Source organism: Podarcis cretensis, assembly GCF_951804945.1.
Source record: "Podarcis cretensis genome assembly, chromosome: 3".
In the NCBI taxonomy this organism is placed as follows: domain Eukaryota; kingdom Metazoa; phylum Chordata; class Lepidosauria; order Squamata; family Lacertidae; genus Podarcis; species Podarcis cretensis.
The window spans coordinates 51,360,810-51,387,981 of record NC_137172.1 but is presented as its reverse complement, the minus strand read 5'-3'; the positions used below and the strand labels follow the sequence as shown (position 1 = coordinate 51,387,981).

Genomic DNA, 27,172 nt, shown 5'->3' with positions numbered 1-27,172 from the left:
TTGCAGTGGTCATCTCGCTTCAGGCCCAGGGAGCTGGTGTTTGTCCGCAGACAGCTTTCTGGGTCATGTGGCCAGCATGACTAAACCGCTTCTGGCTCAATGTGACACCATAACAAGTACCAGAGCACATGGAAATGCTGTTTACTTTCCCATCGCAGTGGTACCTATTTATCTACTTGGACTGGTGTGCTTTCGAACGACTAGGTTGGCAGGAGCTGGGGCACAGCAATGGGAGCTCACCCCATCGCACAAATTCAAACCGCTAAACTTTTGATCATCAAGCCCAAGAGACTCATTGGTTTAGACCACAGCGCCACCTGCTCCCACTCCTTCCGCATGTATATCGGGACACAGACACTTTCTCTTTCCAGCTGCAGCCCTAGTGCTGCACTGAATGCTGCTCCAGAAGCTCCCTGACCTTTCTCAGCCACTTTTAGGGGACACAAAGGGCAGGATATGGGCCCAGTGTATGCGCAGACCACTGCAAGGGAGCCTTTGGATCTATATATAATGTGTGTTTTAAATTTGTTTTATTGTGCTTTGAATTTTTGTGAAGCTGCCTTAGGAATGCTATTGAAGAATAAGTTATAAATCCCTAAAAGAACAAATTAATAAAAATGATTCATGAACCATGGAATATGGCCTATTTGTAATCTCAAATGATACACACAGCTTGAAAACTGAGTAGCCAACCCACTTGTCAGAGGAAGTTCTGTCCTGTTGCCCACATAGCAGGTATTAATTCATCTTCATCATCCCTAGGAGGATGTCTCTGCAAATATTTCCTCCTCTTTCCAAGCAAATGACCACACCTTTCCCTTAGCTATTTTACTCTCACAGGAAATGTAAAAGATGAACACCACAGATGTCAGAATTCCATTTTTTTGTCATTATCTGCTAATCCATTCAAAAGATAGCATGGAAATTTACTCTGCTCCAAGGTCAGTGTTTTAGGGGCTTAATATCTATCTGCCTATCTCACTATCTCTCTGTTTCTCTAGCCCAACTATCAGCTTGGGTTGTTTTTTTGGCTCCCTCCCCCCCAACTATCAGCTTGAACCTAAATATGTTTACTCTGAGTCAGAAGTAAGTCCATTTCCTTCAGCTGGCCTTACTCCCTGCTTATGTGGGACCTGCTTAGATGGATATTTCAGTTCTTACACAATGATGCTGTTGTACTAAGTATCAACAGTGAAGATTAAGAGCAGACATGGACACACTTGCGAAAATATGCATGTCTGAAGGATCTTGTCATAATGGAGCTTTTGCAAAAACAAATTGAAGTGCAGAGCAATTCTTGTCAGCAAGTAGATTCTTGTGGAAACCTTGCATAATTTTTTCTCAGCCACAGTTGTACATGCTGGGTTTACCCTGATGACTTGATAATATGCATTTTGTATTTAAGCCTTTCCTGGCTGGAAACCAGTAATATCTTATCCATCTGCATATTGTAGTGGAAACAGAACTGCTTTCTTTCTTTTTCTGATGTTGTACTTCTCTCTCTCCCCCCCCCCCCGACCACCTTACTCAATACTGTACAGTGGTACCTTAGGTTACAGATGCTTCAGGTTACGGACTCCGCTAACCCAGAAATAGTACCTCAGGTTAAGAACTTTGCTTCAGGATGAGAACAGAAATTGTGTGGCAGCAGCAGGAGGCCCCATTAGCTAAAGTGGTACCTCAGGTTAAGAACAGTTTCAGGTTAAGAACGGACCTCCAGAACGAATTAAGTTCTTAACCAGAGGTACCACTGTATAGGGCTGAGGCAGCCGAGAACATAGTGCCCTCCTGTCATGGAATTCCACTCAGTATTGATCCAGAGCAGATTCCAATGTATAGTTAGCAGAGTAAACATTTAAACATGTTGCAAGATTCCCAAAAAATAGACCAGTGGCAATTGTATTTCATCCAGCAGAGCTTTACTGCTACTGAAGGCAAATGAGCATAATGGTTACAAATCCAATACATTCAGGATTGGCACTGTCCATAAGATATCTAGTTGCAGCAGACGTAACTTAAACTTACAATAACTTATAATAAGTCTAAACCTTAACACTAAGCATACTATGTACAGAACACCACACCAGAAGGGAAAGGGAAAGGGAAACCCAGGATCCTTCTGGGCCTACTTTTATGGTCAGCATGACCTTGACTGAAAAAGATAACAGAACCCGTTTAAGCCATCTGTACTCAGCTTCTCTGAAGGTATAACCCAAATACAGTGGTACCTCGGGTTACAGACACTTCAGGTTACATGGTTTCGGGTTGCGTACCGCGTCGAACCTGGAAGTACCGGAAGGGGTTACTTCTGGGTTTCGGCGCTTGCGCATGTGCAGAAGTGCTAAATCGCTCTTTGCGCATGCACAGAAATGCCGAATTGCAACCCACGTGTGCGCAGAAGCGGCACTGCGGGTTGTGAATGCTGCAGGTTGCGAACGTGCCTCCTGCACAGATCATGTTCGCAACCCAAGCGTCCACTGTATCATGAACCCCCTGCTTGTTTCTTTCACACAGAGAAGCTTCCAGAACCCTCTTGAATTAATTAGAATAGGAAAGATCTCCAAACAACAGATCAATACTTTCTGCACTAAGAAATGCAAACTGACACCTCCAGATGTTATTAAGCTACAAGTCTCATCAACCCTGGCCAGCATAGCCAATGGTCAGGGATGATGGGTATTGCATTACAAAAATGTCTGCAAATATGACACGAAGACTGGCAACATTAACTCTGCCATGTGGGAATCCCTTGCAGATGATGACTAGAGACAGTCAGGTCATGTAGCTGTGACCAGAGGAGGAATGAATGCTGGAAGGAGCGCAGAGAGAAGAAATGCCCTGATGGATCTGCAGTAGCACAACCAGACACCTTCATCTGCCCTAGCTGCAATGAAACATGTCTGTCCAGTATTGGTCTCTGCAGCCACAGTAGGCATTGTAACTCTCCAATGGTTTTGACTCCACCCCTGAAGGTGAGTTCCTCCACTGTCTCCTGAGACAAATGGATGCCAACAATCACACTGGCTACCCCGGGGCAGGGGCTGGCCAAGACTTTGATTCTTGCCCTTATTGTTCTCTAATTTAGAGATCATTCTGTTTCTAGCCAGAACGCTTTTGATCATCATGAAATGCAACGGTTCATGTTTATACCCTTTCAAATGCTGGACAAGAAGAACCAAAACCAAGCATTTCTGCAGAACAGCGGTGGGGAAACTGTGACCATCCTGAAGTTGTTGGCCTCCAACTTCCATCAGCCTCAGCCAACCTGGCCAGTGGCCAGAGATGATAGGAGATGTTGCAGAAAAATTGGGGGGGGGGACCACCTCAGACTGGAGGAGACTAATCAGATATTGCAGAATGGATCTGATGACCTTTATTCTTTATAATCCTCTCTTTAGGGTTTATTATAAGCAGGCAGAAGGCCCAATCCAGTTCAGTCATGCTGTGGCACATCAGACATTCTCCTTAAAAAAGTAAAATATTATAACAATAAACTTGATTGGATTGCAAGGTAACTTTAAAGATGGCCAGCTTCCAGTCATCAAAGAGAGAAGCATTATAGTGCTTCTAAAGCAACCAGAAGCACAAGGTTGTGTTTCCTCTCTCTAGTTAAATAAAAAAGGAAGCTGGAATTCATAGGTGATATCAGTGATATGGTCAAGGCACATTAAGACATTGTACTTTGATTTAATTGGCATAGGTAATGATCTTTATAAACACAACAAAATAGGATTCAGTATTTATTTTAGCACTTCTCCCAATGGGCCAATCTTTTTCAGCAAGGATAACAAAACCTTGAGATGGTCCCATGGCCAGGTGAGACTGAAGTGAGGTTTCAACAGTGGACCTTCAGAACACAGCTGATTCTACAAATCAAACCATTTCACTAGTCACCACCAAGACATCAGTATTTTGTGGAAGAGATTCAGGTACATATCAGAAATGTAGGTTTGTGCAATTAAAGTGGATTAAAACTCTCTGTTAAAATGGGACGCGGTGGCGCTGTCGTCTAAACCACTGAGCCTAGGGCTTGCCAATCGGAAGGTCGTGGTTCTAATCCCTGCGATGGGGTGAGCTCCTGTTGCTCAGTCCCTGCTCCTGCCAACCTAGCAGTTCGAAAGCACGTCAAAGTGCAAGTAGATAAATAGGTACCGCTCCGGCGGGAAGGTAAACGGCGTTTCCGTGCACTGCTCAGGTTTCGCCAGAAGCAGCTTAGTCATGCTGGCCACATGACCCAGAAAAACTGTCAGCTCCCTCGGCCAGTAAAGCGAGATGAGCGCCGCAACCCCAGAGTCGTTCACCACTGGACTTAACTGTCAGGGGTCCTTCACCTTTTTTAAAACTCTCTGTTACCTTGGCACAACAAATCCTTTTAAAAAACAATGACACCATACATATCTCTTGTGGTTTGTAAAGAGATGGGGAAATACACTGAAAGGTGTGGGGTGAATAAATGATTAGCAGCAAGACATAAACACAGTGCAAGGAAAATGCTGACTGTCGTAGACCCTCCTTGCCATAAAAGAATTGCATAATGAATGCTCAGTAAATCTGGAGGAGTCCTACAACAGGAGGGAAAATGTCATATTAGACTAACTGTGGCAACCTGATTCTGTTTTTTTTTAAAAAAGAAGACACACAGGATTTTGTTACGCACATCAGAAAAAGAAAAAAGCTGAGACAACACTTTTCATTCCTTATGTTAAGCTCTGTTCCAGATCAACTGCAAGCTGCTGTTCCACATTTTTCAATATGAAACATTTTTCTATATGCTTCAAGGTCTGGCAGAAACCAAAAGAAGATGCAAATCAAATTAAAGGGAGCCAAGGAAGTCGGCATGATAGCAGCTAATTACACCTGCAGATAAACAGTCCTGGCAAGGTTCCTTCATTTTTTCCTCCCCCTTTGCCCTGAAGACAGTGTCTGAGCCCAGAGCAGTTCTACCATTATAAAAGGCCTGGTGTTATATATAACTGGCATTCAACCAACATGCTTTAAAAATGATCCCCTGCATGTGTACGTTTGTAAAAGTTACACATCAATGTTATACATTTCCAGATTTTTTATTTTTTATTTTGCATTTTGCTAGTGGCTTCATTCCTAAAAAGTTTGCATGGATAAGATAAATTGATTTCTTTCTACTGCTCAGATCAACTCCAAAAGTCAAGTGATGAGGGGACCTCTAGTCTTCCTCTTGGTTTTTTGCAGTCTCCATCTATAGCATACATTGGTACAGGAGTCAGGGGTTCTGTGTATAAAATACTTTGGCCTCCTGAAAATGTGGTTGGCTATCCTAATGGCAAAGAATGTATGCACAGGCTTCTGAGCATCCCTCTGGCGCTTGTTTTAGACATTTTAATCTACCTTTGGACAGATGATAGTGCTCATATTCAAAATGCGATCTGAGCACCTTTCTTTGGTTTAGAGTGACACCCAGTGGTACGATAACAGACTACACTTTAGGTCCCACCTCGCTGAGCAGTTTGAAGAGCCCTTTTTGACTGACGAGGTCAAAGGCCTTTGTCAGGTCTATGAAAGTGATATACTGTCTTCTGCTCTTGGTATTTCTCCTGCAGCTGACACAGTGAAAAAATCATGCTGACTGTTGATGACCTCTGAGCTCTAAAGCTGCACTGTGACTTGGGATAGACCCTGTCAGTGAATGACTGTAATCTGTTGAGGCTTTCCTCACCATAATCAGCAGGGAACATTAGATATGGCTGGATAGTTAAGATATTTCTGAAACCAGTTTGTTGTCATTTGGAAGTTTCCCCAAAGTTCTAACTAGGGATGCCCTACATTAAGACTTTCATTTCAAATGTCGCCCCTTCCCCTAAAATGAATAATTTGTAAAATCAAACGATATTGTTTCTGGATTTGGGCAGAGAGTTGATCTAAATATTCCTGGCATTGTTGATGTATAAAGAGCCATCAAATTTTTATGTGATCCATAATGTGCCTTTCACTTAGAGTCCATTAATGCTATCGCTTAGGAAAAAAGGGATCTCTGGCAAACTTGCCATATCCAAAGAGTTCTCTGATTATACATCTGACCGTGAAGGAAAATATGTGCCCTGGACTCCTTGGCAGAATGAAGGCTAACTATGTTGGTTCAAGACATGATCAGATAATAATCCATGCAACACACCAGGCTTAATATGTATTATCACAACCCAATATTAAAATCTTGCACTTGAATTTTACTTTTCATTGATGAAACTTAAAAGTGTTAGATTTCATGAAGGAAGTTGGGTTGTTTCATTTTTTTTTAATATAATATTTATTAAGATTTCCAATAGAAACATACAAATACAAAACAAATACAATAAAAACAAACACAAACAAAAAACAACAAGTATAATTTTAAACCTTATTTTCTCAACCTAATTTCCCCGACTTCCTCATACCTCACCGTTTTGTATTCTAGTTTCATTATCCCATCAGCAACTCCATTTCCTTATTTCCCCAAAATTTTTTTACAAATTCCATTCCTTTTCTTACTCTAATGTCTCTGAAAACCACAATATTTTTAAATCCATGTCAATCTAACATTCTTTAATCTTGTAATGTTTATTAAGATAGTCCTTAAATTTCTTCCAATCTTCTTCCACTGTCTCTTTCTCCTGGTCTCGGATTCTGCCCGTCATCTCTGCGAGTCCCATGTAGTCTGTCATCTTCATCTGCCATTCTTCCAGAGTGGGTAGGTCTGATGTCTTCCAATACTTTGCAATAAGGATCCTTGCTGCTGTTGTTGCATATAAAAACAAAGTTCTATCCTTCTTTAACACCACATGGCTGACCATACCCAGGAGAAAGGCCTCTGGTTTCTTCAAGAAAGTGTATTTAAACATCTTTTTCATTTCATTATATATCATTTCCCAGAAAGCCTTTATCCTTGGGCACGTCCACCAGAGGTGAAAGAATGAACCTTCATTTTCTTTACACTTCCAACATTTGTTATCTGACAAGTGGTAAATTTTTGCAAGCTTGACTGGGGTCATGTACCACCTATAGATCATTTTCATAATATTTTCTCTCAAGGCATTACATGCCGTAAATTTCATTCCGGTGGTCCACAGCCTTTCCCAGTCAGCAAACAAAATGTTATGACCAATATCTTGCGCCCACTTGATCATAGCTGATTTAACTGTTTCATCCTGCGTATTCCATTTCAGCAGCAGGTTATACATTTTTTATAAATTCTTAGTATTGGGTTCTAACAATTCTGTTTCCAATTTAGATTTCTCCACCTGGAAGCCAATTTTCTTATCCATCTTATAGACCTCCATTATTTGGTAATAGTGAAGCCAATCTCTCACTTTATCCTTTAATTTCTCAAAGCTCTGCAATTTAAAATTACTACCCTCCTGTTCTAAAAGTTCCCAGTATTTCGGCCATATACATTCCATATTAAGTTTTTTCACAGCTTTTGCCTCCATTGGTGAAAGCCACCTTGGAGTTTTGTTCTCCAGTAGGTCTTTATATCTGATCCACACATTGTACAATGCTTTTCTGACAATATGATTTTTAAAGCCTTTATGAACCTTAACTTTGCCATACCACAAATATGCATGCCACCCAAAGAAGTTATTAAAACCTTCTAAATCTAGAATGTCTGTGTTCTTAAGGAGCAGCCAATCCTTCAACCAGCAGAAAGCTGCTGATTCATAGTAAAGTTTCAAGTCTGGCAGGGCAAATCCCCCCCTTTCCTTTGCATCAGTTAATATCTTAAATTTTATTCTGGGTTTTTTGCCCTGCCAGATAAATTTAGATATATCTCGCTGCCATCCCCTAAAACACTCCATCTTGACAACTATTTGTAGTGTTTGAAACAGAAATAACATTCTAGGCAATACATTCATCTTAATAGCTGCTATTCGACCAGACAAAGAAAGCTTCAAGTTTGACCAAATTTCTAAATCTTTTTTCACTTGGTTCCAACAATTCTCATAATTGTCTTTAAATAAGTTCAAATTTTTAGCTGTCATATTAATCCCCAAATATTTTACACTCTTAACCACAGTTAAACCTGTTTCATCCTGAAACCTCTCCTTCTCTTTTACTGTTAGATTTTTCTCTAATACCCTAGTCTTTAATTTATTTAATTTAAATCCTGCCACTTGGCCAAACTCTTGAATTAATAGATTCCGGCTCTTGCAATGTAAGTACCAAATCATCTGCAAATGCTCTCAATTTATAATGTCTCGCTCTGACCTGAACCCCTTTAACCAGCTGGTCTTTTCTTATCATGTTCAGCAGTACCTCCAGGACCGAAATAAAAAGTAGTGGGGAAATTGGGCACCCCTGACGTGTCCCTTTTTCTATCTGAAGTTCTTCTGTAATAACATTATTTACAATTAGCTTTGCTTTTTGTTCAGAGTAAATTGCGCCTATACCGTTTTCAGAACCTTGGCCTACCCCCATCCCATGGAGATTCTTCTTCATAAAGGTCCAAGAAATATTGTCAAAGGCTTTCTCCGCATCCACAAATATCAAAACAGCTTTTGTATTTATATTTACTTCTAGCATTTCCAAAATGTCTATTATATTCCTTACATTATCTGATAAATGTCTTCTCGGGAGGAAGCCTGCTTGATCCCCATGAATCTCCCCCATCAAAACTTTTTTCAGTCTCTTAGCTAAAATATCGGCAAAAATTTTGTAATCCACATTTAATAAAGATATTGGGCGGTAGTTCTTCAATTGAGTCTTTTCAGTCTCTGTCTTCGGTATAAGCGTTATATAAGCCTCTTTCCACGTATCAGGTGCCTTTTTCCCCTCAAGGATTTCATTACATACTTCCTTCAGTGGTTGTATTAGCCATTCTTTTAAAGCCTTGTAGTATTTGGAAGTCAATCCATCAGGTCCCGGAGATTTGCCTAGTTTCATGTTTTGAATGGCATCTTCTATTTCTTGTTCAGTTATTTTCTGATTCAGAAGCATTTTGTCTTGACATGAGATTTCCTTCATCCCATTTTTCTTCAAGAATTGTTCTATATCAATCTCTTTTTCTGGCCCTTGTGCGTATAATTGTTTAAAATATCTCTGGAAGCAGCTTCTGATTTCAGTTGGATTGTTAATATTCTTTCCATCCACTTCTAAATTTGTCACTGTATTTAGTTTTTGTCTCTTCTTCAATTGCCAAGCCAAAAATTTCCCGCATTTATCAGCAGATTCAAACGTTTTCTGTCTCATTTGTTTAATTTTCCATTCTATTTCTTGGTTCATCAGTTCCATATATTGAATTTGATATAACTTAATTTCTCTCAAAATCTCCTGAGACTTTGGTTTTGATCTCAATTTCTTTTCTCCTTCTTTATTTTTTTCTAAGATCTTATCTTTTTTCTCGTTTTGGCTTTTCTTCTTTATTGCATTCTGTTGTATCAAGAAACCTCTCATGACCGCTTTGCTTGCATCCCAGATTACTCTTTTATCCACATTTGTCCTCATGTTAATTTCAAAGTAGTCTCTTAATGTTTTTTGGGCCTTTTTACAAAATTCTTTATCTCTAAATAATGAGTCATTCATCCTCCATCTGAATGTGCCAGCTGTTGTTTGATTCATCTCCATCTTCACGGCGTTATGGTCGGAGCAAGTCTTTGGGCAGATTTCCACTTTTTTTATCTTCGATGCCAGTCCTCTAGTAACCCATATTTGGTCAATTCTAGTCCAGGTCATTTTGGCTTCAGAAAAAAAGGTTCCTTCTCTTTCCAGAGGATTTTTTAATCTCCAAATGTCAACTAAATCCATATTGTCAGTCATTTCAAAAAATGTTTTTGGTAGCCTTCCGTCTTTAGAAATTACTTGTCTTTGTGCTTTATCCATATTTGTAGAAACAACTCCATTCATATCTCCCATCAAAATTATATTTAAGTCCATGTAATCCAGCAGAATCTCATGTAGCTTTTTAAAGAATTCAGATTTGCCTTCATTTGGTGCATAGATTCCTAAAATCAAAAATTTCTGGCCTTGTACTTGAATTTCAATTGCCAGATATCTTCCTTGTTCATCATTAAATATTTGTTTCGGCATCAATCTATCCTTTGCATATATAACCACTCCTCTTTTTTTGACTCTGTCCGATAAAATAAATTCATGTCCTAATTTTTTATTAATAAGTAATTTTCTATGTGCTCTTGTCACATGTGTCTCTTGCAGGCAAATCCAATCCAATTGTTCTTTCTGTAAAATATGAAATACGTTCTTCCTCTTCCGAGGAATATTCAGGCCATTACAATTCCAGCTCAGTAGTCGCAGGGCCATGATGGGATTATTTGCTTACTCCTCCTACTGCTCCCGATTGTTGCTCTTCATCTGTTGGTGGCTGTAGTCCGAACGATAGATTTGCCAAGTCCAGTATTCCTTTTCCTGATATTGTTGGCTCTTCTCCAAGTTCTGCTTCCTTCACTAAGTCTTCTTCGTGATCTCTCAAAAATTTATCTTTATCACTCGGTGTCTTTATTCTAACTTTCTTTCCTCTGTATTTGAAAGATAGGCCTTGGGGGAATTCCCACCTGAAGAAGATTCTGCTTTTTTTTTCAATAGTACAACCAGATCTTTGTAATCCTCTCTTGCATCTAGAATGGGCTTTGGGATGTCTTTGAAGATCTCCACGAAAGAATCCTCAATTTGCAGTGTATTTTGATAGTGCAAATTTAAAATTTTATATCTTTCTTCCTTCGATCCCAAAGTAATCAAACAGTCTCTTGGTTTGTTCTTTTTTTTGTCTTATTCCAAGTCTAAATGCACTCACAATCTTGATCTCCTCCCCCTTCAGACCTTCTTGCCAGAAGTCATAAAATTCTTTTGTGATAAAGTCCACCAGGTTGTCCTGTTCACTTTCTGGGACAAATCTCAATCTTAAGTTACGATCCCTCCTCTGAAGAACTATCATAGCAAAGGATAAATCATGGTCCGCCAGTTTCTTTTCAACCGGTGGTATTTTTCCCTGAATTTCAGTTGCAATCTCCTTTGCATCCTCAGCAATCTTTCGTGTAGTAGCTGATTCCTCTAGGAGTCTCCCAATATTCTGAGCGTTAGCATTAACTTGAGTTCCCAATTCTTTTAAACTGGAAGTATTCAAATCTAATTTTTTTGAGATCTCAGCTACTTGTTTGCTTGTGTCAGTCCCTTGCTTTGTTAAAAGTTCCAGAGATTCATTTATTTTTCCGAGAGCTTTCGTCAGAGCATCTTCTGTAGACATAACTTTAGATTTTATTTCCGAGGCCGCAGCTGTTCCTGTCACTGAGGCCCTTCTTGGCTGTGTAGTACTGTAAGTTTTGCTGGATCTGAGGTTTTTCTCCTGAGCCTGGTCTATCTTTCCTTTGCCATCTGCCATGCCACTATCAGCCAGGCCAAGGTCAGTGCCACACTCCTGGGTTTGTTTTTACTAGTAAATTTCCAGTGGCTCAGCTTCTAGTTGCTTAGTTGTTCCTCACAATGTAACAAAGTCTCCTCTGGCGGGATTTAAATTAAACAAACAGAAAACTAAGGTGCTGGGGAAAAATTTGACAGATACAGAGTCAGAACGGTTTCAGAGAGAGACAGAACTAACTGTGGTTAAAAAAGTAAAGTACCTAGGGGTAAACATAACAGCAAAAAATCTGAGTCTTTTCAAGGATAATTATGAAAAATGTTGGTCAGAAATTAAGAGAGACTTAGATAGTTGGACAAAATTGAAACTTTCTTTGTTAGGCCGAATTGCTGCTATCAAGATGAATGTATTGCCAAAAATGTTGTTTTTGTTCCAAACATTACAGATTGTGGACAAGACGGAGTGCTTCCGGAAGTGGCAGAGAGATATTTCTAAGTTTGTCTGGCAGGGCAAAAAGCCAAGAATCAAGTTTAAGATATTAACTGATGCGAAAGAAAGAGGGGGCTTTGCCCTGCCAGACCTAAAGTTGTACTATGAGGCCACAGCTTTCTGCTGGCTAAAAGATTGGCTACTTCTCGAGGACACTGATGTATTGGATTTGGAAGGTTTTAACAATGCTTTTGGTTGGCATGCATATTTATGGTATGACAAGGTTAAGATCAATAAGGCCTTTAAGAACCATATTGTCAGAAAAGCAGTGTTTAATGTCTGGACAAAATACAAAGACTTACTGGAAAATAAAACTCCAAGGTGGCTTTCACCTCTGGAAGCTAAGGCCCGAAAAAGACCCAATATGGAGGCCAAATGGCCAAAATATTGGGAAATATTAGAAAAAGATGGAGACAATTGGAAATTGCAGAGTTTGGAGAAAATTAAGGACAAAGTGCGAGACTGGTTACATTACGCTCAGATTAACGAAGTTTTTAAAAATGACAAAAAGTTAGGGTTCCGGGTGGAGAAATCGAAATTGGAAACAGAACTGTTAGAACCTAAGACTAAGATACTTTCAAGAATGTACAACTTGCTGTTAAAATGGAATACACAAGATGAAATGGTTAAATCGGCTATGATAAAATGGGCACAGGACATTGGGCACAACATTATGTTTGAGGACTGGGAAAGGTTGTGGACCATTGGGTTGAACTTCACTGCATGTAATGCTTTGAAGGAAAATGTAATGAAAATGATATATAGATGGTACATGACCCCAGTTAAACTTGCCAAAATATACCATTTGTCTGATAATAAATGTTGGAAATGTAAAGAAAATGAAGGAACATTCTTTCACCTCTGGTGGACTTGCCCTAGAGTGAAGGCTTTCTGGGAAATGATATATAATGAGCTGAAAAAGGTATTTAAGTATACCTTCACTAAGAAACCAGAGGCCTTCCTTTTGGGTATTGTCGGCCAGAAGGTGTTAAGGAAGGACCGAACATTTTTTATGTATGCAACAACAGCAGCAAGGATACTTATTGCTAAGCACTGGAAGACCCAAGATCTACCCACACTGGAAGAGTGGCAGATGCAGCTGATAGACTATATGGAACTAACCGAGATGACTGGCAGAATCCGAGACCTGGGAGAAGAGAAGGTTGAAGAAGACTGGAAGAAATTTAAGATTTATTTAAAAAAGCATTGTAATTTGGTTGAATGTTAAGAAGGATGCTAGATCATAAATAATTGACCACCACTAAATTAGATGGAATTAGGACGATAAGTAGATCGAGGAAAATATAAACCATTTGGAGAACGATTAGATTATGTTTAAAAGAATGGGACCTAAGAATATAAACAAGATGATAATTTGCTGGTTAAAACTTAAGACGATGTAAGTGGGAGCGGGAGATGTGAGGGAGTCCAAAGAGGTTTTGAAAATATGTTATGACATATGCTATATTGTTGATTATTTTTGCATTTGTATTTAAAAAATCTTAATAAACATTTATAAAAAAAAAAGTCTCCTCTAGAGGGGGGAATTCCCAACTTGCATTCACAGTTCACAGTTCTTACAAGAGATATATTGTTTCAAAATTCCCCCCCTATCTCTTCTAAAACAGAGAAAGTCCCCAGTTCCAGCACTTTTTTCTTAAATAGTTACAAATATGTAACAATCCAGGTAAAGTCCTCAACAGTGTATCTTTCCCAGTTGTTTCAAGGCTCACTTTTTTAACAGTTCAAAATTCTTTATCCCTTCTTACAGAGCAGTCCGTTCCCAGGATATAAAAGACAGTGGTTAGAATTCAATTCTTCCCTTTCATGCAGGTTAATTAGTTTCAATGACAGTTCTCCCTCACCGCTCCTGCCTGCTAAGTGAGGGGGTATCTTGCTTTTAGGCAATGGATTTGTTGTTCAAATCAATCCTCAAAAGGTTTCAGTTTAAAAGTCTCTTTGCTTTCTTCTTTCTACAATGTGGTAAGGCAGACTTCCCTTTTGTACCTTTCCCGCGGTGGCCAATCTTTTAAACTTTATGATCCAATTTAAATCTTTAAATCTTTACTCTTTAAAGTCCAATTAAGCTTTTAATCCTACTCACGAGTAGATGCTTTCAGAATCAATTTGCCGGAAGAAATCAGCGCTCTCCGATAATGGCGACGCGGCTTCGCTCCACAGGCTGGGTAGCGGCTCTCAGCACCGCGCTCCCCCCGACACCATTCCGGAGCCTTTAAAAAGGCTCTTTCGCAGTTTGGAGGGGTCGTAATGGTACCCGCCGAGCCTCCTTGTTTACAGGCTTCTGCACCTGTAATTTTTAAGGGTCCCCGCGGAGCAGGCTTCTCCCGGAACTCTGGGAAAAGTCCGCCATTAATCGCTGGCGCCGACCGGAAGTCGGAAGTTGGGTTGGTTCAACCGCCTTCAGGTCGATGGAGAAAATGTGCATTCAACTTGTGACGCAAAGACCTAGATACCATAATAAACAAGGCGGGCAGGATTCACCCAATGAACCCCATGAGTCGAAACCCTGCACTAGGGCTTCCACTTGTGCAATGGGGTTTTCCTCCTCTCCTGCCTGCCCCACACTCCCTGTGCCCCCCAAATTGGTTTGGGGAGTCAGGAGAATCCCTAGAGCAGCATATGGGTAGGTGGGCAGGGAGGATTACCGTATTTTTCGCTCTGTAAGACGCACCTGACCATAAGACACACGTTAGTTTTAGAGGAAGAGAACAAGAAAAAAAAATGTTCTCTCCCTCTCTGCTCAGCGCCTCTCCAGAAAAGCGGGAGGAGAAATGGAAGGGGCTCTGTTTCTCCTCCCACTTCGCTGAAGGGGCGCTGCGCAGAGAGGGAAAGTTGCGTAGCGCCTCTCCAGCAAAGTGAAGCCAGGAGAGCAAGAGGGATTGGTGTGCACTGATCCCTCTTGCTCTCCTGGCTTCAGCGAAAGCTGCGCAGCCTGCATTTGCTCTATAACACACACACACATTTCCCCTTACTTTTTAGGAGGGGAAAAGTGTGTCTTATAGAGCGAAAAATACGGTATGTTACTCTTAACCGGGGTTTTTTTTTCAGCTGAAGCTCACCAGAGCTCAGCTCTGGCACGTCTCAGGTGAACGCCATTGCCATTCCAAGAGAACAAGGGGAAAGTTCATGGTGAGCTCCAGCACCTTATTTTCCTAGAAAAATAGCACTGCTCTTAACCATAGAACTGACTAGCAGGGAGGTGACCTTGGACCTAATCCTGAATGGTGGCCAGAATCTGATGTCAAACTGATTAGGAACACTCACCACAATGTTACCAAATTCAACAGATATGGAAGTAGAAAGTCTGCTATGATCCAAGACATTCTGCCTTTTGTGAGGCAGCTCCATTCCCAGCAAGTCTAAAGTCTAGAAACCAGTCTCACTAGTTTTGTCTAAGCAACTTAGAAATGTGAAACAACCCGCACTGTGTTGACAGAAGCCGAACAAAATTGTGGGGAAAATAAACATTGTTTTGGAGAGGAGGCTTTTGGTCTTTCCATCCTGTTGGTGGCAGCACCTGAGCGACAGACAATGGTGCTCATTGTTGTCACTTTGAGATTATTTTCAGTGTGGGGTGACTGCCAATTTCTATAACTTCATTCCCCATGATGTTCATATTTAGGCTGCAATCCTAGCCACACTTACCTGGCAAGAAACCCCACTGAATTCAATGAGACTTATTTCTAAGTAGACATGGTTCGGATGGCAACCATGGTTAGTGTAAAGTAGGAGAAATCTGCAAGGAGAAATCTGATTCAACAACAGACAGTGTGTGATACAATGACACTGGATGAGGGCTTTTAAAATGGCCAAGGTCTCTCTGCATATAGGAAAAAACAAATAAATTGGTCTTCATTGGAAAAAAACTTTGTAGCAAACACAACGTTGCATTATTACATATGTTTCGCCTGTCAGCTCATCCCTAGCTGTGATCCTATGCACAATTCCCCTCTATTTAATGAAGTGGGAGTGCATTCTGCATAAGCATGCAGAAGATTGTGCCTTTAAACTGCTGTCAAGATGAAGCTAGAATGTGCTCCTTTAAAAACAGGCCAGAAGGTTTATGTTTGCTTTGAGTATTTTATTTTATTTTATTTATGTTATGTACTGAAGTTCTCACCCTGGGCCAGCAGGGGGATACTGTAGATAGTTATGCAAATGAAGGATCGAAAGTGATGTTCAGTGATTGGATAGTTTGTATGCAAATGAAGGATCGAAAGTGACGTTCAGTGAGTGGATAGTTTTAGAAAGTTGCAACAGTTGCGATGTTCTGGAGCTCTATATAAGCAGGCTGACTGAGCTCCTTGGTTCAGTTCTGTTCCAGCTTACAAATAAAGAGCTGCTTTGGAAGAATCGCTGTGTCATCTGATATGTTTGCCCACAACTTAACAATTTATTTTATTTATAAAAAAAATATTTATATACCACAGTATCATAGAAATATATCACAGTGGTTTATAACAATATAAAAACATATGGTAAAATCATAAAAAATTAAAAGCAAGTTAAAAGCAGAAGCGTTAATAACAAACACCACGCCCATCTCTTTTATGTTTTAGCACATGCTGTACATATCACCTTTCTGCATGGGTTATGTAATGGTTTCATAAGCATGACACCACCTTCTCACAGTTCTCAGCAAAGGATTAAACACCATGATGATGTAACAAGGCTCAAATGTTGATGGGATCTTTAAATGCCACTTTTGTGTCAGAAATGCTTTGCTCTTTTGTTTATTTCTATAGCGTTAATCGTATTAGAACATTGTCCCTTACCACACTATGGGCAAGCAGGGCTGGCACCCTTATCAGGTGGACTGTGTGCAGTTCTGGGCACCACAGTTCAAGAAGGGCACTGACAAACTGGAACGTGTCCAGAGGAGGGCAACCAAAAATATCACAGTTACAGGTGTACCAAATACCATAGATATTACTTGCTGCATTACATATAATCACAAATGTTAAAATGAGGGTGATTTCTTCTCCCATATATCTGTCAATTTCTGTCAGTTTCCATAAACATGACTCCATATAGCAGGTTTCTCAAGGCACCCTTTTGTTTAATGGACATTTGAATGGCTGTGTTTCATTGTGTCTGCAGGGTAATGATGCGGAGTTCTCTTGCTCTTGTTCCAACCATCTCTTACCACACTTTGGTGTAAAGTCATCCATTAGATCAAGCAATTGCTCCTAAAAGTTGTTCTTCAGCAAATGTCTTATGTGAAGCTTATCATTTCACTTTTGATAAACCACCCCAGGGAGTGGGCACAAAATATTTATGCCAGGTGCCACCTCACTGGGCCAAGTGAACTAAAAATCAAAGGAAGAACTTCCTTGGACAAAGCCTATAATCCTAAAATTGTGCACAGCCTCCAAATTGCTTCATAAGAGGGCTGATTTTGAACCTAAGTTGTGATGTTTTTGAAATACCTGTCCATTAACTATCACATTTCTGTTCCACACAGCTTCTAGAACTTTGGCAAAACATGACACCATCCTCTCACAGTTCTCAGGAAATAATTTGATACCACAATGATGTAACAAGGCTCAAATGTTCCTGGGATGTATTAAATGTCTTCTTTTCTGCCAGAATTATTCACTCTTTTGCTTATTTGTTTTCTATAGCTATAATTGTGTTAGAAAACTCTCCCATAATGAATCAGAAACAGCATGCAGAAGAGTATCAGATAATGTGGTCTTCAATTCTTGATTCAAAATAGGCTTTCAAACAATTATCTTTAAGAAGAGGGCAACATCTTACAGGGCAGCTGTCAAACTCCTTTGGGATGGGGATATCCTGTGGATCTGACCACAGACTCCATCACAGTGGCGTAGTGTGGGTTGCCAGCACCCGGGGCAAGGCAAGTAATTTGCGCCCCCTAACCCATGGATTTGCGCCCCCTAACCCTAACCCCCAGATGTTGCGCCCGGTGCGGCCGGCCCCCCCTGCACCCCCACACTACGCCACTGCTCCATCACACAATTCAAACAGAGGATTAGTCAGTGTTGTTCACACAAAACATAACCCACAGTCAGTAGCAGTACTGAGACAAACTCCTGCTAGAAAGAACAAATATTGTTCCCTGAAGACCAACCTTGACTGCCCAATATATAGGATAAACGCAAAGCCCTACACATAAGAATGATGCCTCTCTATTTTCTTGGCATAAATGCTTCTTTCACCCCTCAGTAATGTTGTCCTTGAATAACAGCACATCTGTATGAAATGTGAAATTACATGCATACCCCTTCAGAGTGCAGTTGCGTTGTTTTCAGGTTATGTATTGCGTAAGTGTATTGGCGGTAATTCCATGGCACCTTATTTTTGAAAGTGTAACATTTTGAAATCAGATAGGCCTTTTGGCTAAAAAAAAGGTACTCAGTTCTTCAATTCCCCCCAACCCCTTTTGGGCCTAATCCAACACAATGTTTATGAGATTACTTTCAATTACTCTGACTGGAAGTTCTTTGTATAGAGCCACATCCCTATATACAGCTGCGTGACAGAGCAAGGGTTCTTCATCCGATTCTCTCTGATCACAGATCTTATTAAAAGGAAGGCTTTGGCTTTCAGTCTCTCCACAGCGCTTTCCACTCACAGTGACTTGTGGGCAACTAAGAGGAGAAAATGACCACACACAGGAAGAAGTTTATTGCCTTAATAGATAAGGCAATGGCTGATGCTGAAACGATGGCTCCCGAAGAGCTAGTGTTTTCTTACAAGGGGCTTTTGTATCCAAGTACTGTTTGCAGCCTTGAGACCTTCAAAGCTCTTGAGTCCTTTGAAGCAAGGAGTGATGACGTTTTCCTAGCAGGATACCCCAAGTCTGGTAAATATCATTTGCTTGCTATAAACAGATGTCATGTTCAGAATAATTCTGAACGGTAGTTTGGGAGGGGTGGGAGGGGGCATAGCTCACACTGTTCAAATGAAATGTCCAAGGACCCGTCCCTGATATGTCAGAGATATCGGGGCCAAAATATGTCACAGCTATCAGGACAAATGATTTGTGATTAGGAATCAAATAATAATCATAATAATCATAATAATAATTTATTATTTTTACCCCGCCCATCTGGCTGGGTTTCCCCAGCCACTCTGGGCGGCTTCCACAAAGACCAAAAATACACTAAGATCTCACACATTAAAAACTTCCCTGAACAGGGCTGCCTTAAGATGTCTTCTGAATGTCAGGTAGTTGTTTATCTCTTTGACATCTGATGGGAGGCCGTTTCCCCTCCCATCAGATGTCAAAGTAACCATGAGGGAAGAGGCAACTAGACTGCAGTGCTGGTAAGGGGTGGTTTAGCTTCTTCCTCAACAACATTTTCAGCATTAAAATGTCACCCTCCCCCCAAAAAACCCACCTTGCTCTTCCCCTACTTACGCTGGTACCTGCAATATATCTATTTTCAATCAGGACTAATAGTAGATGAGGAGATTTCATGCATAAAGGGCCACTGAACTTCACTCCTTCAGTGTGACAATACTAATCTGATATTGCCACAGCCATGGCAGTTTTTTTTAAAAAAAAGAAAAAAAAGATCATAATCATAGGAAATCACAACCACAATATCCACTACTGCACCTGCAGTGCACATCCATCCATGCCACCAGGGGTTTTTGTTTTTAAAGTCTTTGCCTGGTGTCAAAATGACAAAAGTTTGTTTTGAGAGGTGGTAATAAGACATGTGTGATATGTGTACTGTTTCCATTTTTACAATTATTTTATTAATCCATTCATTATATTTATGTACTTTTCATAAAAAGAAAAAGTTCCCTGGTACATTAGCACTGATAACTGTTTAATCATTGTAGCTGTGAGGTAAAAACGTCACATTCCTTCTCTCCACTTTTCAGGTACAAACTGGGTTGGTCAGATCCTAACAGATTTAGTACTAACATCTGCAAATAATGAAGAGACAAGTAATCTGAATAATGAAGAACTGGAAGAATTTCCTTATCTTGAAGTTGGAGATCCAGAGAAGTACCAGGTGGATAAAAATGTGTTTACTAAGACTGTGGAAAGGGACTCTGATTTATTCCAGTGAATTCTCTTTTATTAGTGACAGCTTGTATTGTATATATAACATGATAAAGATGGCATTGTACCAGGGGATGAACTTTATATATCAACCTAGAAAGATGTTCTTTCATTCCAGAAAGATGCTGAACCATTTGCAACTATACTCTGTACCATTTTCGAGCCTTTTCTTCACACAGTTGTTGAGAAAAGCTATCCCAAATGCCCTTAAATTATTTTTCTTGATCATCTTCTCTATCAACAACTTTTAGGAAGCAATCCTGTACACACCCCTGAACTCAATGGGGCTCACTCCTGAGCATATATATATATATATATATATGGTTGCACTTCATTGTTGATTTTCAAAGCTCTGTTTAACTTTCTGTTTGAAATGCTAAACTTTCTTTACTGTCTCTCTGCCCCATACAATTTACCAAAGAGAATGGCAGATTTACCCTCTCGAAGAGTCATATTTACACACCTCACCCCTCAAAATCTTCCTGCATCGGTCTTCAAGAAAAAAGCCAAGGTGAGTGAGTCTTCATGGTGTGGAGAACTTGGGCTGATTTAGTAAATCAGTTACAGGTAGGTAGCCGTGTTGGTCTGCCGTAGCCGAAACAAAATTAAAAAATTCCTTCCAGTAGCACCTTAGAGGCCAACTAAATTTGTTATTGGTATGAGCTTTTGTGTTATTGGTATGAGCTCATACCAATAACAAACTTAGTTGGTCTCTAAGGTGCTACTGGAAGGAATTTTTTTATTCAGTAAATCAGGAAATTCACGGACATATCTGGAACACTGCAGCAGCAAGCAGTGTCTGCATGGAAACTGGCAAAATGTCTGGGGGGAAACGTGCAATTTCTTTGTGATTTTGCAAATTTTTCTGTCAGGAGATTCACTTTTTGAAATAAGACCACGCTAGATTTACTAAGCTCTCTAGTGGCTCATTGTCCATTTTAGAGTTTCAATGGCATGTTATGAGTTGTTCTTGTGACAGCCAGTTTTGGTTTGCTTGGCACTAACTTTTTCAGTGCTAGGTGAAAACCTTTCCATTCATCCAGGACTTCATTTAATAACTTAGGTAACCTGGGCTTTTGTTTTTTAAGTGTTTATTTCTAATTTTGAATGAGGTTTGTTTTTGTTGTATACATGTAGATTTTTATTTATGGCTTTATTTATTTTGTATTTACATTAGGTCTTCTCCTTCTCCTTCGTATTATGTATTATAAGCCACAATATGTCTTGTAAGAGTTATGGGGCAGCATGCATATGCCAACAAATAAGCAAGCAAATAATATTTTTATTACAACAGTTTTGTTAAAACCAGCTTTGTAAACATTATAAATATTGTTTTTTACTTATAGATACTGCTGCTCATTAGAAATCCAAAAGATGTGGCCACCTCGTTTTACCATTTTGTCAATCGGTTATCTCCTCTTCCCTCTTACAATACCTGGGATGACTTCTTTACAGCTTTTATGAATGGACAAAGTATGTTCCCTCATTTCCCAACTGAATGCATTGAGATTTATCTGTAGATAACTATGCAAAGAAAAGCACTGTAGGCCCATCAGAATGACTGCATTAATTTGGATCAATAGCACAGTTTGATCAATTTAGTCTAGGGATAAGGGAGCTTTTTGACCTGGTGGGACAACTCTGGTCCACAACCTGGACCACAGCCTGGTTGCTAAACCTGGCCCACAACACCCTGTGGACCAGGTTGGGCAAGTGAGCGGGACACCTACTCAGCCATCTGATGTCACAATCGGTTGTTGTGGGACTTGGAAATGCGAAGTCCCTTTTGGCTAAACCTCACCTTTACCTGCCCTTAAGTCAACAGGGCATGGCTTGACTAAAATAGCCTCAGAGGTGAAAAAGAAAGACTTGGCAGGCCAAATTTGGCCCACAAAATCCAGAACACTTTTGCGTCATTGGGTTGGGTTTTATTTCTTATGCTTTTAACTTAGATGACCACTATTCACCATCAATGCCCCCTCAGGAAATATGAATATGGATGTCTTGATTCATATTGGTGTGTTACCACTTCTTCCTCTTATTGTCTGTGTACTTGCTTGCTTTGTATATGGTGATTATTATATATGGTGATTATTATTATTGTTATTATTAAATTTGTATATCACCCATCATCTGTAGATTTCAGGGCAGTTCACAACATAAAAATACAATATAAAAACACAAAATACATGAAAAAACAAGAACAAAAAACACAAACCAATAAACATATTAAACTTCCCTCCCCACCACCATTTCTCACAGACACATTTAAAAGGGGTATAAGATGTTAATCAGCCCAAGGCCTGGTTGAAAAGGAACATTTTGTATCAATATCAGACTCTCCAAGTGTCTCTATTTTCCAGGAACATCTCTGATTGAGAGAAGCTGTCCCGGTTTCTGATTTTATCCCGGAATGTCCTATTTTTCTTTAGGACATGCCTATTTCATTGGAAAAATGTTGAAGGGTATGGAATTATCTGACCCATGAGCCATCTGAAGGCAATCCTGTATAGGAAAGCTTTAAAAAAATGTTTAGTGTTTTATTATGTTTTTATATATGTTGGAAGCTGCCCAGAGTGGCTGGGGCTACTCAGTAAGATGTGTGGGGTATAAATAGTAAAATTATCATTATGGAATGGTACGTCCCCATTTTCATTGGAGAAATGTTGGAGGGTATGTAATACTCTGCTACTGCACCTTTGGGTTATTAGTCATGCTCATTATGTTACAGTATTTTTTTAAAGGAAAGAAACAGAGATAGGATTCATACTTCGTTTGACCCCATGCCCATTACAGCCACCAGTCATTGTCTTTAATTCCAGAAGTTCAGAAAGTAGAGGCTGGGAATCTATTTTATCTCAAGGTCAGCCTTACAGGGGTCACAAGCCAGTGTTTGGAGAGACCAGAGGCTAGAGTGAGAAATGTAAATTCTACCTTTGTACAGTAAACTGATCGCTATACAAACATACCCCTTTGTTCTCTATCCAGACAAGTAAAATGTGTGGGCTGAGCTGGTGTACATATTCCAGTCAGACAATGATATTCAAGGAGGGTGTGAAGCAGGACCAGAGATGGGTGTATAGCTTGAGGAGAAAGACGTGCGGCTCTGGAAAAGTGTGGTGTTTGAAAGGTTCTGAGGGCCAGATATACAGGCTGATCTAAATGATGCCCCTCCTTCCAGACCAGGGTAAGAGGGCATCTCTCTCTCATGGCCCTTGGTTAGGAAATGCCAGGCCTGTAGATTCTCCACATATATTAAGAAGCATCTAGGGGAAAACCTAGTTTGTCCATGGTTTCAAATTGCATGCTGTCTCTGGGCAGGGGTAAATAGAAGAAAAAAGGTGTATGGACAGGGCTGACCCCGCCCCCCCCCATGAGACAGGGTGAAACAGAAGCCAAAGAGGTGGCACCCCGCAGGTGCCCCACTCCACCACGGCACCTCTGGAGAAGTGGTGCTGATTTCAAGTGAGATTTCATAAGAGCTCACCAGAAACCAGTGTCTCTTCTGCCACTGTTCAGGGCATTGCCTTTTTGGCTTCCCAGGGTGGCGCAGGGGCAGGGTCGCATGGCAACACATACCCTTTTCACCTCAGATGGCAAAAGGGGGTCAGTTTCCTCTGTGTATGGAGCTATGAAGAAGGGATTGATTTGCTGTGCCTAATGATAGCGGGTGGCGCTGTGGTCTAAACCACAGAGCCTAGGACTTGCTGATCAGAAGGTTGGTTCAAATCTCCACGATGGGGTGAGCTCCTGTTGCTTGGTCCCTGCTCCTGCCCACCTAACAGTTCAAAAGCACGTCAAAGTGCAAGTAGATAAATAGGTACCGCTCCGGTGGGAAGGTAAATGGCGTTTTTGTGCGCTGCTCTGGTTCACCAGAAGTGGCTTAGTCATGCTGGCCACATGACCCGGATGCTATCTGCGGACAAACGCCGGCTCCCTCAGCCTATAGGGCGAGATGAGCGCTGCAACGCCAGAGTCATCTGCGACTGGACCTAGTGGTCAAGGATACCTTTACCTGAATGATATAATATCTACACCTGACTAGCAAAGCCTCATTATATTCAGAATTCACAGGAATATTTTGATCCTCAACTAACCAGCCTTGTATTTCTATCTTTCCTTGCAGTGGTCTGGGGCTCTTATTTTGACTTTGTTTTTGAATGGAATAAGCACACTGACGACGCAAATGTCATGGCAATCACGTATGAGGAGCTGAAGGAGGTAAGTGCTTTGCTGTGTGGAGGATGCCCTGCACTTTTGGCAAAGGGCACTGCTGAATCCTGGCCAGCAGAATCCAGTCAAGAAAACGATGCCTAATGGTAGGCTCAACTGGAATACAGTGGGACCTCCGGTTACGAACTTAATCCATTCTGGAGGTCCATTCTTAACCTGAAACTGTTCTTAACATGAGGCACGCTTTCACTAATGGGGCCTCCCACTGCTGCCGTGCCACCACCACAGCACTTCCGCTCGCATCCTGGCGCAAAGTTTGCTACCAGAAGCACCTACTTCCGGGTTAGCGAGTCTCGTTACCCGAAGTGTTCATAAGGAGGATGGTATGTAACCTGAGGTTCCACTGTACACGAACCAGTCAAAACACTTGTATTACATCAAAATGTATGCGTCTTTCTTTATAGAGAAGTATCTTGCATAAAGTACAGTAATTATAATCTTTGAGTGATATGTGATCGAATGACTAGTAAAGGCCTTCAAACCACAGCAAGCTGCCTTATATTGTGTCGGATGATTGTTCAGTGGAAAACTTTGGGCTCTCAAATTCCAGCGGTGCCCTGCGTGATACTAAAATTTGGTGACCCCGCTTCTCACTCTTCATTCTGCAGCATTTTTTAATCCAATCATTCTACCCCATTGTTGTGGTGCCCCCTGCAGCGTGGCACCCAGTGTGACCACACCAGTCACCCCACCCTAAAAATGCTGACTGACAGTGCCTCTCCAGGGTTTCAGCCAAGGAGCATTTCTCAGCCCTACCTGGTGATTCCCAGGATTGAACTTGGGACAGATTCTCTGCTGTTGAGCTACTGGCCCTTCTTTCCTTCTATCCCTCCTTCCACAAAGTGCCTTGGTAGTTCTTACATCCTATGGTTCCTGGCAAAGCCTTCCAAGAAACCGCAGAACTGTACCCTCCATGCTTCTCCATTGTAGATCCCATAATGATTGCATTTTTGACAATTCCTCCAGAAACAATTAATACTTAACGTTGCATATTTTACTTTCCTTACTTCAGAATAGACCTTTGGGAGTGAAACGGATAAGTGAATTCTTTGACTTGCAACTAACTGATGACAAGATTCAAGGGGTTGTGGACAGAAGCAGTTTCAAAGCTATGAAGGAAAACGCTGGAAAAACCCATGGCGCATTTGGTGATATTCTTTTCCGCAAAGGTAAGCTTCATAGACAATGTTAATGTTCTGCTAGAGTTTAAAAATAGCTGCAACCATATAATTGCATGTCCAGGGGCTCTGGGTGCCTGGATTGTTGATATAGCTGCATTTCAGTCAAAGACAGAGTCAGGGAGAGGAGGCCTTTCTCCCTGTCAACACTGGAACTGCTGTGGCAGTCTGATAAGAAAGAGGGTGGGAAAGAGGGAGGAGTTCTACGACTCAGCTTAAAATCCAAGCTGGAGAAGAATTTTGAGGACCACAACATTCCCCTTATGTTGAAGGCAAGTTGGTGATGAAAGGTTGGTTGATGAGTTTCATATGTGAAACTAAGGAAGTGTGGCCTCTGGAAGCATCACTAAGAGCACATCTCCTGATCTAAGGAACAGAATGGCTTGGTCGCCTCATTGTGACATTAGGAGTGGTAGTCATTTATTGAGGCTCCATCTGCAACACATATTTAAGCCATTATTTGGCTTCCCCAAAGAATTATGGGAGCTGTGGTTTGTAAAGGGCACTGGAAGTTGTTAGGAGAGCCTGTTCACCTCACAGAGCTATAGGTCTCAGAGTGGTTTAACGTTCAACCCCTCTCTTCAGGAAACTCTGGGATTTGAAGCTCTGTGAGGGGAGTAGGGGTCTCCCAACAACTCTCATGAACTTTAACAAACTACAGTTGCAAGAATTATTTGAGGGGAGCCATGCCTGTTTAATATTGCATTCAATGTATAGTGCAGATGAGGGCTCAGATTACATCATTAGTCTAGCCCCATCTGGGCTTTCTCAGAAGATATTTTCTCTTTAGTTCAGAGTATTGCCCAGTCTTATCTTCCCTTTCTTTGAGGAAGACACACCAGTGAGCATATTTGATTTTTGAAAGCAATAGCACACCAGTGGATAGATAGGGGGGGAAATGTTATTAGAGCACCCTGAATCTGGAATTGCAGGAAAAGTTGTCAATTGATCAAAACGTATTGTTGAGGATATTATTATTAATGATATTCTACTCTGTTCAGGTGGTGTTAGCGACTGGAAGAATCATTTCAGTGAAGAGCACAACCAAAAAATGGATGCAACATTTGAAGAACGCTTGGGTGGAACAGAATTGGGAAGAAAGTTAAAATATGGGGTGTACTGCAAGGCTTGAAGTCTTGACCCAGGACTCCCTCAATCCTAGAGCTAATCTTGTTTAAACTGAGCATAATGAGGGGAGTGCCAAAGCTCAAAATGTTATGTCTGTATCTAGTAGAGATGTGCAACTCCTATCTATTTGTATAGAGGCATTTACAAGTTGCATTCAACAGTGTCCAATCTTTGTACCTGTGTACACAATAGTTCAGCTATATAAGTCAAGAAGTGTGCACTCTTTCACACAAACATTTGTACATGTGAGGCTGTACCTTTTTCAGTGTAATGTGTGAACTGTCTTTTGTTACTTTGTGAACATATTGTTATAGATTTAGGGCAAACCCTGGAAGTTAATAAATGATAGGGTTTTGGTTAATTGTGATATGAAAGGAGAATGCAAGCTGCAAAGGAATTCCTGGGCTGGCTTACGCAAACAAACCTAGTTGATGGATCATTGAGGAGAAGAATCCTTTAGCCTGGGGAGTGAGCTGTTACCAAGGTGATGGGGTGTGTTTGAGGGGACAGGAAGAGAGAGGTTTTGAGTAAAGGTTGCTGGGAGAAAGAAGAAGGAAGAAAGGGCTGAGATCCGTCTTTGGAGTGTGCTGGCTTCAGGCAGCTTATGCTGCTGCGTCTTGGAATGACTATGCCGTAAGATCTGGACTCTCTCCATGTAGACTGAAGGTGTAAATAGGTGAATAAACCATATTTCTTAAAGCACAAGAGTCTCCACCGTGTCTTCTATTCTCCAAAGGGCCACAGACCCTATGTGTGTGCCTGGGA

At 40.9% G+C, this 27,172-nt stretch overlaps 1 protein-coding gene across 1 annotated transcript; it reads left to right on the top strand.

Annotated features, from left to right (window-relative positions):
• The first annotated feature begins 18,360 nt into the window (after positions 1 to 18,360).
• On the top strand, positions 18,361 to 26,827 carry LOC307212817 (sulfotransferase 6B1-like). Its single transcript, XM_079970247.1, has 7 exons — positions 18,361 to 18,653; positions 19,685 to 19,818; positions 20,290 to 20,379; positions 21,215 to 21,341; positions 23,995 to 24,089; positions 25,114 to 25,270; positions 26,281 to 26,827. The coding sequence occupies exons 1-7, from the start codon at positions 18,452 to 18,454 to the stop codon at positions 26,409 to 26,411; spliced, it is 936 nt and encodes a 311-aa protein (XP_079826373.1). The 5' UTR covers positions 18,361 to 18,451; the 3' UTR covers positions 26,412 to 26,827.
• Positions 26,828 to 27,172: the final 345 nt, after the last annotated feature.

Coding starts and splice junctions, on each gene's coding strand:
- LOC307212817 (XM_079970247.1), top strand. CDS start 18,452: ATGACCACACACAGGAAGAAGTTTATTGCCTTAATAGATAAGGCAATG. Junction 21,342..23,994: donor AGCTTTTATGAATGGACAAA/GTATGTTCCCTC, acceptor CTTTCCTTGCAG/TGGTCTGGGGCTCTTATTTT. Junction 24,090..25,113: donor CGTATGAGGAGCTGAAGGAG/GTAAGTGCTTTG, acceptor TCCTTACTTCAG/AATAGACCTTTGGGAGTGAA.